The sequence below is a fragment of the Adiantum capillus-veneris genome, chromosome 11 (assembly GCF_014529385.1).
Source record: "Adiantum capillus-veneris isolate H3 chromosome 11, ASM1452938v2, whole genome shotgun sequence".
Taxonomy (NCBI): Eukaryota; Viridiplantae; Streptophyta; class Polypodiopsida; order Polypodiales; family Pteridaceae; genus Adiantum; species Adiantum capillus-veneris.
In genome coordinates this window covers 1,516,225-1,529,815 of record NC_140941.1, presented here as the reverse complement: position 1 = coordinate 1,529,815, position 13,591 = coordinate 1,516,225, and the positions used below count along the sequence as shown (strand labels likewise).

General features: G+C 45.4%; 1 protein-coding gene across 1 annotated transcript; it reads right to left on the bottom strand.

The window, feature by feature from the left end:
- Window positions 1-9,211: 9,211 nt before the first annotated feature.
- LOC147446795 (uncharacterized) lies at window positions 9,212-13,310 on the bottom strand. The gene is made up of 2 exons (XM_086522776.1): window positions 11,774-13,310; window positions 9,212-11,651 (listed from the first exon to the last, which is right to left on the bottom strand). The coding sequence occupies exons 1-2, from the start codon at window positions 12,382-12,384 to the stop codon at window positions 9,746-9,748; spliced, it is 2,517 nt and encodes an 838-aa protein (XP_086378902.1). The 5' UTR covers window positions 12,385-13,310; the 3' UTR covers window positions 9,212-9,745.
- Window positions 13,311-13,591: the final 281 nt, after the last annotated feature.

The following is a 13,591-nucleotide window of genomic DNA, read 5'->3' as shown; positions in this document are numbered from 1 at the left end:
CATGTACATATGTGCTATTTTTCAGCTTTAGCACTTAGTCATTTTGTACTCTCTTTTCTGTGAAGAAGAAGAAGAAGCTTTCCATATCTATGTGCTTTGTGCTTGTCTTGTGTAGCTCTCTTGCATCCTCATTCTTTACATGGTATCAGAGCCTGGTGCAGGCAAGAGAGGCTAAGAGAGCAAGAGCATCACAATCCCTTCGTTTGCAATCCATGACCAGATGCACAAGGGGTTTTTCGCACAAGTTTCTGAACAGGTCTCCAAAGTGCAGTATACAGAGATTTACTGTACAAGTACAGTGGTTGTATGTACGCTTGATTGTGGACACTCCTTGAGTGTAGAAAGCGTTGCAGGTACCACGATAGCAGGTTCAGTAGATTTGCAGGTTTTTGCAAATTGCAGCTATTTTGTCTTAGTGCTTCAAGATGTCTGACGGTTTCAGTCAGATTGTTACTGAGAAGCTTGAGAAAAATAACTACCCTGCATGGAAGTTCAGAATAACAAATTTCCTAAAAGGAAAAGGTTATTGGGACTATGTAGAAGGAGACAATGAAAAGGAACCAGAGATTCCCGAGGCAAATGCTACAGCAGAACAAAGGAATGCTTTGAGGGACTGGCAACAAGGCCAGAGCAAAGTGATGTATTGGCTTTCTATGAGCATCACAGATGGCATGATGGGCTATCTACAGGATGCTGAAACCCCCGCCATTGCATGGAGAAACTTAGGCAGAGTGTTCGAGGTGAACACCAAGGCCAGGAAGCTTCAACTAAAGTCAAAGCTAAATCAGGTTAAGAGGAACAACCTCTCAATCAATGATTATGCCTTGAAGATCAAGAGTATCATTGAGGCTCTTGGATCTATTAAAGTCTCAGTGGAAGACGATGACATTGTTCGTGCATGCTTGGATGGTCTAGGAGATGAGTATGTACATTTTAGGTCTTCCATGAATACAAGAGACGACATCCCCGTGTTCCAAGATTTGATTTCTATGCTTATTCTTGAGGAGAAGAACCTTGACACATCTTCTTCTCATGGCAGAAATAATTCTGAACAGGCCTTCTATTCTAACTCCAACAGAGGTAGAGGTAGAGGTCGTGGTCGAGGCCCAAGGGGTTGCAGGGGCCAATTTCTGGAAGGTCAATCAAATCAAAACAATACAGGTGGCAGGGGAAACCAGTCTCAAGGCAGGGGGAGTCAAAGAGGTCGTGGTGCAGGATCAAGCAGGCATCAACATACTCCAGATAGCAGAGAATGTTGGACTTGTGGTGAAAGAGGTCACATGTCACGTGACTGTCCAAAGGGAAAAGCAAGTGGAAAGAGAGAACAGGGCAACTATGCATCTACTAGCAGAGATGCAGATGACAGCAAAAACGAGCGCATGTTTGTTATGCAGCATGTAATGAATACAATGACTGCAGAGAATTCCACCCAAGATGATGTTTGGTATGTGGATTCAGGTGCCTCTAATCACATGACGTCTCGTGGAGAGTGGTTTAGAGATATGCGCAAACCAGATGTGTCAGGCTATGTGCAGACAAGAGATGACACAGCTCACCCCATTGCTCATGTAGGGGACATACCTCTAAATACGAAGAGTGAAAAATCAAAGTACTTAGCAGATGTACTTCATGTCCCAAACATTACAAAGAATCTTGTTTCTGTTGGACAAATGGTTGAGCAGGGTTTGCAGGTTCGCTTCAATCTAAATGGTTGTTATGTAGAAGATTTCCAGAATGGCTGTAAGCTGATCACAGAGGGCAAATGTGTGGGCAGAATGTTTACGCTGAATGTAGACATGCCTGAGGTAAAAGCTGCATTATTTGCACATGGCACAGGTGTTGTGGCTGATGTTGACATTTGGCACAAACGCATTGGCCATGTCAATGAGCAGAGATTGCGCAGCATGCAATCAAAACAGATTGTAAAAGGTTTGCCCAAATTCAAGGTGGATGGTATGCATAAAGTGTGTGCAGCATGCCAGTTTGGAAAACAATCAAAGGGCTCATTTCCACATGAGTGCAATGTATGTAAAAAGCCACTTGAGGTGGTGCACACAGATGTTTGGGGTCCAACCGATACTGCAAGTATACATGGTTGCAGGTATTATGTCTCTTTCATTGATGACCATACAAGGAAAGTATGGGTCTACTTCATGCGCAACAAAAGTGAAGTGTTTGGTCACTTTCAAGACTTCAAAGTCATGATTCAGAAGGAGACAGATATGCAAATCAAGACATTGAAGTCAGATGGAGGGGGAGAGTACTTCTCCAATGATTTTTCAGATTTTCTGTGAATGCATGGTATACGCAGGCAGTTTACATGCAGATATACTCCACAACAGAATGGGGTCGCAGAAAGGAAAAACATGCACATTACAGAGGTTGCACGTGCATTGATGAATGAGAAGAACATGCCCCATCATTTCTGGGCTGAAGCCGTAAATACAGCTGTGTACATTATGAACAGAACACCTACAGCTGCGGTGCATGATGTAACACCTGAGGAAAAGTTTACAGGTACAAAGCCTGATTTGGCACACTTGAAATTTTTTGGCTGCATAGCTTACGTGCATGTACCAGATGAGTTGCGTAGGAAATTGGATCCTAAAGCAGAGAAATGTATTCTTGTGGGATATTCCCTTGAACAAAAGGGATACAGGTGCTACAATCCTACTACACGAGAATTACGAGTGAGCAGAGATGTAGTCTTTGATGAGATGAGTAGCTGGTACAGTAATGCACATGGCACTATTGGGGATGATGTAAAAGATGATGTGGTTGTACAAAATGTGAGGCCACAGTCACAGGTTTTGAGTGGACCACAAGAGTCCTCTTCTCGTGGCTCTGTTGAGAAACCATGTAATGGTAGACTACGTACGCAGGTTACTCCACCAACAGGTACAGGGAATGTATCACGAAAAGGAAAGGAAAAGGTTGATGAACCTCCCTTTATGGCTGATGCATCATCAGGTTTTTCACATGTAGACATGGATTCAAATGGTTCTCAACAAAGTCTTGATGAGGAATTTGGAATTCCGGCTGTCAGGACACCTAGTGTAAGGAAAGTACAAGAAGATGCTAGAGGGCAAAGGAGTGACCCAGGACCGCGCAGATCTAATAGAGTCAGAAATCCAGTTCAGAAATTGACTTATGATGGGTATCTAGTGCATCACCAAGCCTACATGGCTAAGGTGATACAGGATGTGGAGCCCACATGTTTTGAGGATGCAGTTGGAAATGTGCATTGGGATGATGCAATGAATGAAGAGATGGCTGCATTGGAAGCAAACGACACATGGGAGTTGGTGCCATTGACAAGTGGCAAGAAAGCTATTGGCTGTAAATGGGTGTATAAAACCAAGCATAAGGCTGATGGTAACATTGAGCGTCACAAGGCAAGGCTGGTCGCAAAGGGTTATGCACAGACGTATGGCATAGACTATGAGGAGACCTTTGCTCCAGTGGCAAAGATGAAGACTGTGAGAGCTGTCATAGCAGTGGCTGCATCTAGAGGATGGATTATGCATCAAATGGATGTAAAGAATGCCTTCTTGAATGGTGAGTTGCAAGAGGAAGTGTATATGGATCATCCACCTGGTTATGTCGATCCAGGTTACCCAGATTATGTATGCAGACTTCTCAAAGCTTTGTATGGTTTGAAGCAGGGCTCTAGAGCATGGTATGACAGGATTGCCAAGTATCTTGTCAGTATTGGTTTTAGGAGAGATCATGCTGATCATTCACTCTATGTACGTGAGAGTGATGTGGGGATTGTAGTCATTACCATATATGTAGATGACCTTATTATTGTTGGTGACAATGCTATGGAGATTGACCATGTGAAGGGTCTTCTCAAACAGGAGTTTGAAATGAAAGATTTAGGCGAGTTGCGCTACTTTCTTGGCATTGAGGTGATCAGGACTCCAGAGGGTGTATGGCTATCACAAAGACAGTATGCTTAGGACATGTTGTCAAAGTATGGTATGACTGATTGTAAGCCAATTTCTATTCCCTTGGATGTGAATGCAAAGCTGAGTGCAGAGAAGGGTGATGTTGTTGAGGATGTCAACATGTACAGGAAGATTGTGGGTAGTCTAATCTACTTGACTATCACGAGGCCAGACTTGAGCTACACAATAGGCTTGGAGAGTCAGTTCATGCAGCTTTCGAGGAAGCCACATTTGGATGGAGTACGATGCACACTTAGGTATGTGCAAGGTACTCTTGACTACGCATTGTTCTATGCAGCAGATGCACCATTAGCATTGTATGGGTATACAGATGCAGATTGGGCAGGTAGCATTGTTGATAGGAGATCTACGAGTGGCTTCATGTTCTCTTTTGGGAGTGCTGCTATTACTTGGAGCAGCAAAAAGTAGCCTACGGTTGCTTTATCGAGCACAGAGGCCGAGTACAGAGGTGCAGCAGTTGCGGCGTGCGAGGTAGCTTGGCTACGCACATTACTTGAGGACTTGGGAGTGCAGGTGGAGCAGCAGATTTTCATCCATTGTGACAACCTCAGCAGCATGCAATTGGCTAGGAACCCAGTGTTCCATGCCAGGACCAAACACATAGAGGTCCATTACCACTATGTTTGAGAGCGAGTGTTAGCGGGCGACATCGACTTGGTCTACGTCAGCACAGAGGAGCAGATAGCGGATATCTTTACCAAGGCCCTCGGAGCTGAGAAGCTTCGACGTTTCCGGACTATGCTTGGACTCTGCGACATGCAGAGCTCGAGGGGGAGTGTTGAGATGTCGAGCTCTACACCTTGAGCTGGCATCCACTACGGGTCTTGGCCGCTTACGGCATTTACTCACTGGCGCGTTAGGTGACCGACACGATGGATCTCTACCAGTGATTCTACAGCTCGACTACACTTATAGTGCCAGCCTAGTACGCTTCTAGCGAGTTCACACTTAGTGACCGCATGTACATATGTGCTATTTTTCAGCTTTAGCACTTAGTCATTTTGTACTCTCTTTTCTGTGAAGAAGAAGAAGAAGCTTTCCATCTCTGTGTGCTTTGTGCTTGTCTTGTGTAGCTCTTTTGCATCCTCATTCTTTACAGCATACCTAGGGCCCTGTTTGTGGCAATTTCTTGTAAACAATTTCCATTTCAATTAGTAATATAGCTCTTGGATCTAGCTTGCGATTTTTGCATCTTCTCATGTGTTTTCAATCTTCTCAGTCACTCTCTCACATTCAAAGGCCCAGTCCGTGCTTTCCCAGTGGCTCCTCTCTCTAACCACTTAATCCTCTGCCATCTACTACTCAACCCACGGATTTCAAATCCCTCACATGAGTCCCACTACGCAATTGTACCACAAAAGCTTCACATTCGCACACAATGAGGCTATTGTTTGTGCTTTGATGCCAATCGGGAGTGGGCCACCTAAATTCCCAAAGTTTGCGCTACGATCTAGCCTGGAGTTTTGTATATAAGAGGGTGACAAAAACCTCTATCCTCTTGTTAGAACCTAGAGTTTTGTATATAAGAGGGTGACAAAAAAACTCTATGCTTTTGTTAGAACCTTTCAAATGTATGGATCGCTTCAAAATTATTAGGAATTCTATGACATAAGGATAACTCATTGTCCATAAAATTTTATTTCACTTTAAGAATGATTGGCAACGTGTTGTTGTGGATTCCGTGTGGTGTGTGCCTTGTTGCCTACAATCGAGGGCTCTTTTGTTGGCAAAGGTTCAAGGTTCCTTAAGAAGGTGCTCGGCTCACCTCAAGAGCATGTGGGAGGCGGTCTGTAGGTCTGGTTCGTGGTGGTTTTGACTTCATTATTCCGGTGGTGATGGAGCATCAGGGCTCCCCCCACATGTGGCTACATGTGTATGGACTATGTTTGTTATTCTCTATGTTTATGTATGCTCATATGGAAACTTGGGAAGGGTGTATCTGGTGGGAGCAGGTATACTCCTTAATGCACTCAGTCAAGGTCTAGTCCTATTTTGATGGGTTGCTCCCTTAGCATCCGATGTACTCAGGTTGTTTGTTTGGGTATGCTTCTATTGGTGGTTTTTGTATCCGAAGTCAATTTGGGGTGCCATGGCTCAGTTTGAGCATGGCATGTCTATGTAATTTTTTGGTTTAGTTAATATATCTTACTCAGAATTGTGAGTTTTGCAAAAAAAAAACTTGGCCTTGTTCATACATAGCTCACTCTCCTTTCGGAATAACCTCGGTGCTTTGCCTTAAGTATTCATACGCCTTTCCACTATGCATAGTCATGGATGAACTCGACCATCGTCCTTAAATTTGTCATTTCTTTATCGCTTCTCTAACTTACAGTATTTAAATGCGAATCATTACTAGTGACGAGAAACATTCCTCCCTAATACAGAAGCAATTATTGTCAATTGTTGAACTAACAAAGAAATTGGGAATCCTTTTTTTTTCAAAATTTGATGCTTCGTATCATCTAATTTTCTGGGAAGGGTGTATCTGATGGGAGCAGGTATACTCCTTATGGCACTCAGTCAAGGTCTAGTCCTCTTTTGATGGTTGCTCCCTTAACATCGGATGTACTCACGTTGTGTGTTTGGGCATGCTTCTATTGGTGGTTTTTGTATCCGCCGAAGTCAATTTGGGGTGCCATGGCTTAGTTTGAGCATGGCCTATCTATGTAATTTTTTGGTTTTGTTAATATTTTACTCGCATGTCGCAGGGGTTGAACCATAGCGGGCACGCTTGAAGCCCTTGGCCTTTACACTAGGCCAACTCCCTTTGACAAGAAACTAGCAATGTTAAAAATGAATGTCTATGTAATTTTTTGGTTTTGTTAATATTTTACTCGCATGTCATAGGGGTTGAACCATAGCGGGCACGTTTGAAGCCCCTGGCCTTTACCACTAGGCCAACTCCCCTTGACAAGAAACTAGCAATGTTAAAAATTTATATTGTAAGGTCCCCAACCCAGATATTGGGGTCCCTTGATAGTTAGGCCTTCCTTTGTTCTTGGGCTCCATTGATGACACCTTGCTCCAATCTAGAGAAGCAAAGATACAAACACTAGAAGTGAGGGAAGCCTCTATCCTTCATGATTGTGGATATAAGGATTCTACACCAGAAGCTAGGTCGATAACATGAAGGAAGCTAAATTCCTATTATAACTAAACTAAAGTCTCATTATGCGTAGGATCTATAATGTTAAGAGGCACGGTTGCCATCCATAATCGACTAGACATGGGAGTAGACTTATCCTTAGAGAAAAAAAGTCTTGTGAAAAGTATCTAACTAATTGGGTCCAAACATCCACAAACTTACGGGGAGATATAGCCAAGATCTCTAACATTCAAGAATTTTGTAAGAAGCATAGAGTCAAAATGGCACCTCCTGGATCCACGAAACCAAGCCACTAGGTAAATGCAATCCTCTTGAAAAATGGGTAAGGAAAGGACAAGAGAAACATTACCCTTCATGTGGAACACGCGGGTGAAAGTGTGATTGCTATATTGGATATGGGAGGTAGGATGAGCATAACAACAAAATCTATGTGAACGATGAGAAAACCAAGGTATCGTGAACCTCAAAAGTATTTAAAAAGCTTAATGACACTACCATCAACTAGAGTTGCCTTCCTCAATCTCGAGTTCGTGTTTCATGTCAGTAAATAAAGAGATATATTTGGAAAGTTGCTATTTTAGTTGATGGTACTATTCTTTTACACAAATCAGACATTTTGATCATAGCCCTAATAAGATGCTAAACAAGAGACATAAACACTTGAGGAGTCGTGACATTCAAGAGTTTATAGTTGGCTAGAAGGGTCTATCTCTTAGTGATGCGACTTTGAAATAGAAAATTTCACCCACAAACACTTTCTCGCATTGATCATTGAGGACAAAGGTCTTACTGAAGGAGAGAATTTTAGAGGACAGACCAAGAAAATATGAGTTATAAGGATGGTGACAAGGCCAATTACTCTGAATAAATTGGATGGATAAGTTAAATTATGACCACGATGCATGTACATAGACCCCAATATGTTACACTACTTTATAGTACATATGAAAATAGAATCAGTAACTCAACTTCCTGCCACACTCTCGTAGAGATATTCACACACACCCCTTAAAAACTCCAAATCAGAGGCCAAAACACTCCCCTGCTGCCAGTAGATGGCCTTGGTTGAGGGAGTAGCATTGAGGGCCAACATGGTCACGCACTGTTTTGTATCCGAGCTTATCATGTAATTTTACCCTTCTAATTTTATTCACAAGCGCCCGCGCCCCCCTTGCATCCAAAATGATAACGTGGCCACAAATAAAGGAGAGGGGTTAAACTCTAGCAAGCACATGCAAGAGACCAAGAGACCACACGCAGAGAGATGAAAGCTAAACTTCGATTCTCCTCAAAATCCGAAAATGATGAGATGGGTTTACTAAACATAAGTAGGAAAGATACACCACAAAATATAGGATATAGGGGTAAAGGGATCCAGTTAGAGACGATTAACTTGTACTGGCCATTCCTCCCATTTTCTTCTTCATGCGAATACAGCGAAGAAGATGCGCGCATAAGAGCGACAGCTGCTGAAGAAATCTGATGGCCGATTTTTCTACAGAGAAGCGTGATTTTGAATGCAACTTGGCGCCTCACAAGCATTATTAGATATGTTGAGGCGTTTGCCACATACGGTGGATAATGAAAAGCTCCAATCTTGGGCACATGTAGCGAAGCCTTTTTTGTGTCAACCATTTTATGCCATCTCAAAGAGACCTGCTTTACCACCTGGATTCTCTATTTCATTGAGCGTGTAGAAAAACCTTAATTTCAATCCAAAGCATACCATCTCCATGAGGGAATTAACTTGATTCCTTGGTAATACTGAGGAATATGTACATTTTAACCCACGTTTAGCCCAAATTGTATGTTTGAGCTGGTTCACGAGGCTTGCCGATGTCAAGTATTGAATGCAAAATTATGTTAAACCCATCACCTCCTAGGAATCAACGTACTGTCTTTCATTAAAGGGATAAGAATCATCACATGTACCAAGGCCACACAGAGGAGACTATCACAAACTTTTGTAGGAAAAATATTGTTAAGAAATGAGATCTTTGTTTCTCAACCAATAGCAAAAACTTCTTAACACTAAGCCAAAACGGCTGAACCACTCTATGTAGGCCAAAATATTAGGACACTCTTGAAGCATTACTGACCTAGCTTGTAAACCCGTGCTTGCTTAGAGCAACCATCAAGAAGGTGACAACATCGGTCTACAAAAGGACTACAAAACATCATCCTTGGCGAGGTGGTAAAGATGCCACATCAAAATGTATTAAGCACAGAAAAAATTAAAGCTCATACAACCACAAATTGTCCAGGTAGATTTTGTATAGAGACTTAAAACTGCATTCGTTTGCCCATCTACACTCCTACTCCTAGCCTTCCACAAATTTGAAGCCAGTGGATCCCTTATCACAAGGAGTGAAATGGAGGATGAGAAAGTGAGAAGGTGGCAAAAAACAAGCGATTATAATCTTCTCTCCAACCCTGCAAAATGTTTACCGAGGGAAATAAAGGATTCCATTTCAAGCCTTGCTTGCACATGCCAGATGTGACCATCCCAAGTATGCAGGTTTCAACAACTTCACAACACAGACAAAACCTTGGCGAAGGGGAACAACATGGACAGGGAATACATCTCTGAAAATGCATTTTGAACTGCTTCCATACCCTGGCAAAAATTCTTCCCTTCACAATTCGAAAATAGATGCTTTCTTATTGGTTACACCTGGCCACAAGAGCTAGCAGGACTACTAGAGAGGTCAAACTCCGAGGAAGGGCCACCGCAGCTGCTGCCACCACCACCACTTGAGGCTAGCTTGTGGACAAGCGCCATTAATGTTGCACTGTCGTGATGAGATTGCCCGTGATCTGTGACCTGTGCTCTCTCTTCATCTTGCCGTTGCATCCTCATCTCTATGTCCTGCTCTTCATCTCCATTTTGCATCTCCATTCTTGTAGAACCACGCTCGTTATGGTGAGCATCCACCTGATGGTTCTCATAGAGAGGTGGTTGTTGCTGGATCTCCATCATCTCTCTCAAAAAGTGAGAGTGCGAACCTGAGCTCACACCTAGCATCCCCGAACTCACACTGCAAGACATGTTATCCTCATGAGGTAGCTGGCCCTCATGGCTCCTCTCACTAGCAGTGAAATGCTGAGGGGGATGGCAATTCACATTGATCTGGTCTGATGGACTTAAAAAGCGGCCCAACTCAGACTTGACAGTATTGCCAATAGCACCCATATCATGCACATGAGCACAATCTCGAAGCAAAGCCACTTTTCCGCTGCTGCTGCAGGTAGTAGAGGGAAACCTTGCCATGTCCACCACCATGCCTCTTCCATCTACAGTTGTCGGCAGATTAGAAGGCATATGCACATTGGAGATGCTGCTGCCTGGGGGGTGATCGGCAATACCACTCCCACTTCCTTCGTGAGTCTGCTGGCTTTCATCCCTACTGCTGCTTTCCAGCAACTCTCCAGATGTCTGTGATCCATCAAGCTTGCAAGCAGACTTGTTACTGTTGGGGGATGCCAAGATGCCGCGCTCGTAGAGAAGCTCAAGCTGATGGAAATAAGGGCAGGTCTTGGTAGCATTCTCAGGGCGAAGCTTGCGACCTACGTTGTCTTTAGTTTTGCGGTAGTATTTGTTGATATTCTCCCATTTTTCCTTACAGCGCTTGGCACTGCGACTGAAGCCCAGGGAAACCATAGAGGAGGATACCTCCTCCCAAAGCTGAGCTTTGGGGCCTGCCTCTTGGAAGCGGGGCTCAAGGCTGGTCCGTACACGAATAAGAGCTAGCACTTCCACCTTGGGCCATCGCCTACTGTTGGCATCAATGCCACCGTCCTTCATGCAATCTGTAGAAACATCTAACTCTCCCGAGGGCGTGCTTGCAACCTCCCCCGCAGCCACAGCAGCGGCGGCGGCGGCAGCAGCTTCGGTTGTCATAGATTGAGTTGCCATCTCCGGCAGGTGGAATGTCTCTCCCGTAACTTTCTGCAAGAATGCCACCAATGCTGCATCCCTTGTCGCTGCCAGCACTTGCTCCTGTACCCTCAAATCCTGCTCCCTGCTCATCCTTGCCATCTCCTGCCTCTTGTATGACTCTTCCCTCCTTGCCCTCTCCTCCTCCCTCTTCTCTATCGCTTCCAAGAATTTCTTGTGCAACGCATCTTGTCTCTCCATCAATTGTGTAGCCAAGTCTTCAAAGAAAGACCTCATCGTTCGCCAAGAAGTGTTTCGTTTCCTCTTCCTACCACACAACTGCGGCTCGACGGGGGGATCCCCACATGATATCGAGGATGGAGAGTTGGGAGCAGGGCTTATCTCCTGGGCCTGCGCAGGTGTGTTCCCCTCAAGCTTTTGCATTTCTGAGGCCTCGATGGAAGCAAATATCATGGCACTATCTCCTCCACCTGCCATGGCAGAAATCTCTCCGGCTTCCACGTCGCGCTCTTGACTAGCTGCATAAATAGCCTGTAGCTCTGTCTGAAACAGGTAAGCTTTGCCATCCTGCTTCTCCGCTTTGCCGTCCTTCGTTTTCTTGTAGTATTTATGCACGTTCTCAAACTTCTCTTTACATTTCTTGGCGCTCCTATGAAACCCAGACTCTTGAAGCTTCCTGCGAGTAAGAATGGGAGTACATTTTACCACGATGCGCAGAACTCTCAGAAGTACACCTAGCTTGAACTCTCAACCAAGATCGAAAGGAAAGTTGACAGAAGAAAGTTCAAGAATGCGTACCTGGATACCTCTTCCCAAAGAGCTTCTTTAATGGCAGGAGAGTCGTGAAACACGGCTTCCATTTCTGATTTGATGCGAAGAAGGGCAAGAGTTTCTTCACGATGCCAGCAGCCTGAGGCGTTGTCGGTATCATCTGCAGCAGCACTAAGCTCGACGAAATCTTCGACAGTTAGTGACTTGTAATGGGGCGCGAGGTCGTGACCGTTGGCGGTGGAAGCCTGTTTCTTGGAGGCTGCTGGCGCCAAAGACGCAGACTCCGAACCCAGGCTGATGTGGTGAGGGAGAGGTAAATGCAAGGACGAAGAGTCCAGCAAAGAAGGTGTTTTCTGTTGAAGCTGTTGATGGTGATGAAGACCGAGTAGCATATGAGTGCTGGCCTCCACTCCATGCTCTTGCAGGCTAGCTGCCTGGCGGTGATAGAACTCCACGAAGTCTTGCGGTTGTAAGCTTTGCTGATATTGCTGATGCTGATGGTGGAGCTGCTGCTGGTGCTGCTGCTGATAATGATGATGAGGAGGCGCATCGGAAAACATATTGTGATGCGAGGCGGCAGCTAGCACCAGCTGTTGCATGTCGGAAACGCCGTAAGGAGCGCCGCTATAGTACTGCATTGCCTGAAATGTAAGCTACTAGGCCGGACTTCTTCTCTACAGGAGACGTGCGTTGCAGCGAAGGCAGGAAGCCATGGCCGCTGGCCCTGCTGGCATTCTTGTGCGAGAGAGCAAGCTAAGGGTGGAGGTGGAGGGTGGGCGAAGGATTGGGGGGATAGGCTATGGTATCGTTGTATGATAGTAAGCCCAGACTTGAGGCCGCTGATTCTGGGGTTTATGAATTCGTGGGCGCTGAGTGTGAAACCATGTGGAGAGAGAGAGAGAGAGAGGCTCCCAGAACGATGCTTTGAGAAGCGTCTGCACACGAGGACTCTGGTACATGTCACCGGGCGCGCTGACCTCACGATTCTACCTTTCCAAAGAGGCTGTGCAGCACGTGTGACCTCTCTCCTCTTCGCTTTCAAGTTTCGAGTCTCGACACTCTCCTCTTCTCTTCTTCAATCAAACAAAATTTCCACGCGCCAAAGGGAGCAGTCTTGGAAGTTGGGACCACTGTTGTGTATGGCTCTGGTTATTGGTAGGAGATGGGCTGGCCGCTAGCTGCGCAGTGCGCAGGGGCAGGGCAAAACACTGCGTCTCTCTCTCTCTCTCTCTCTCTCTCTCTCTCTCTCTCTGTGAGATGCCAGAAAACAAAACCCTCTCGAGACTCTGGAGGGTGGGCCTGGGACCTGTAGGCTGTGAGGCTGCGGCAGCACTGCGTGTGATGAGAGAGATGATGTGAGCACCCCACAGCCAGCCGAGGCAGTGTGTGTCCTCGCGCACAGTGAGTGAGTGTGGCCAGCAGTGCACTCTGTACAGCGTCTCTCTCTGCTGATCAGCGATGACTCCATGAGTCATGCATGAGAGAGAGAGAGAGAGGCCTTGATTGAGCCTTGCGTCCAGTCCACCGCGGGTGCCAGCTTTTGCAGTACTGCATACGTCTCTCTCCTCCGCTGGCGCCTGCCGCCTGTGCCCCTCTCATCACTTTTCTCCGTCACCGTCTGTCTGTCTCGCAGGAGCCACTCGAGTACATCTCGCAATTTGAGTCCAGCCTCGGCCAGATCCAGGAATCACTCCTCGATCCTATTTATCTATAGCTAGTGAGAGGAGAGAGAATGATCCGAGAGCCTCCAATAAAAAATTTTAAACGGCTTTCTTCCTCTTTTCGAAACAAGGCTCAAGCATTCTCGACCTGTCAACAAGGCCACGTGTAGGTAGCTTGTCCAGC

Excerpts from the sequence above, each read along its gene's own strand:
- LOC147446795 (XM_086522776.1), bottom strand. The coding sequence starts at position 12,384 with ATGCAGTACTATAGCGGCGCTCCTTACGGCGTTTCCGACATGCAACAG. Across the intron at positions 11,652-11,773 it reads CTTTGGGAAGAGGTATCCAG|GAAGCTTCAAGAGTCTGGGT; the intron begins GTACGCATTCTT and ends TCTTACTCGCAG.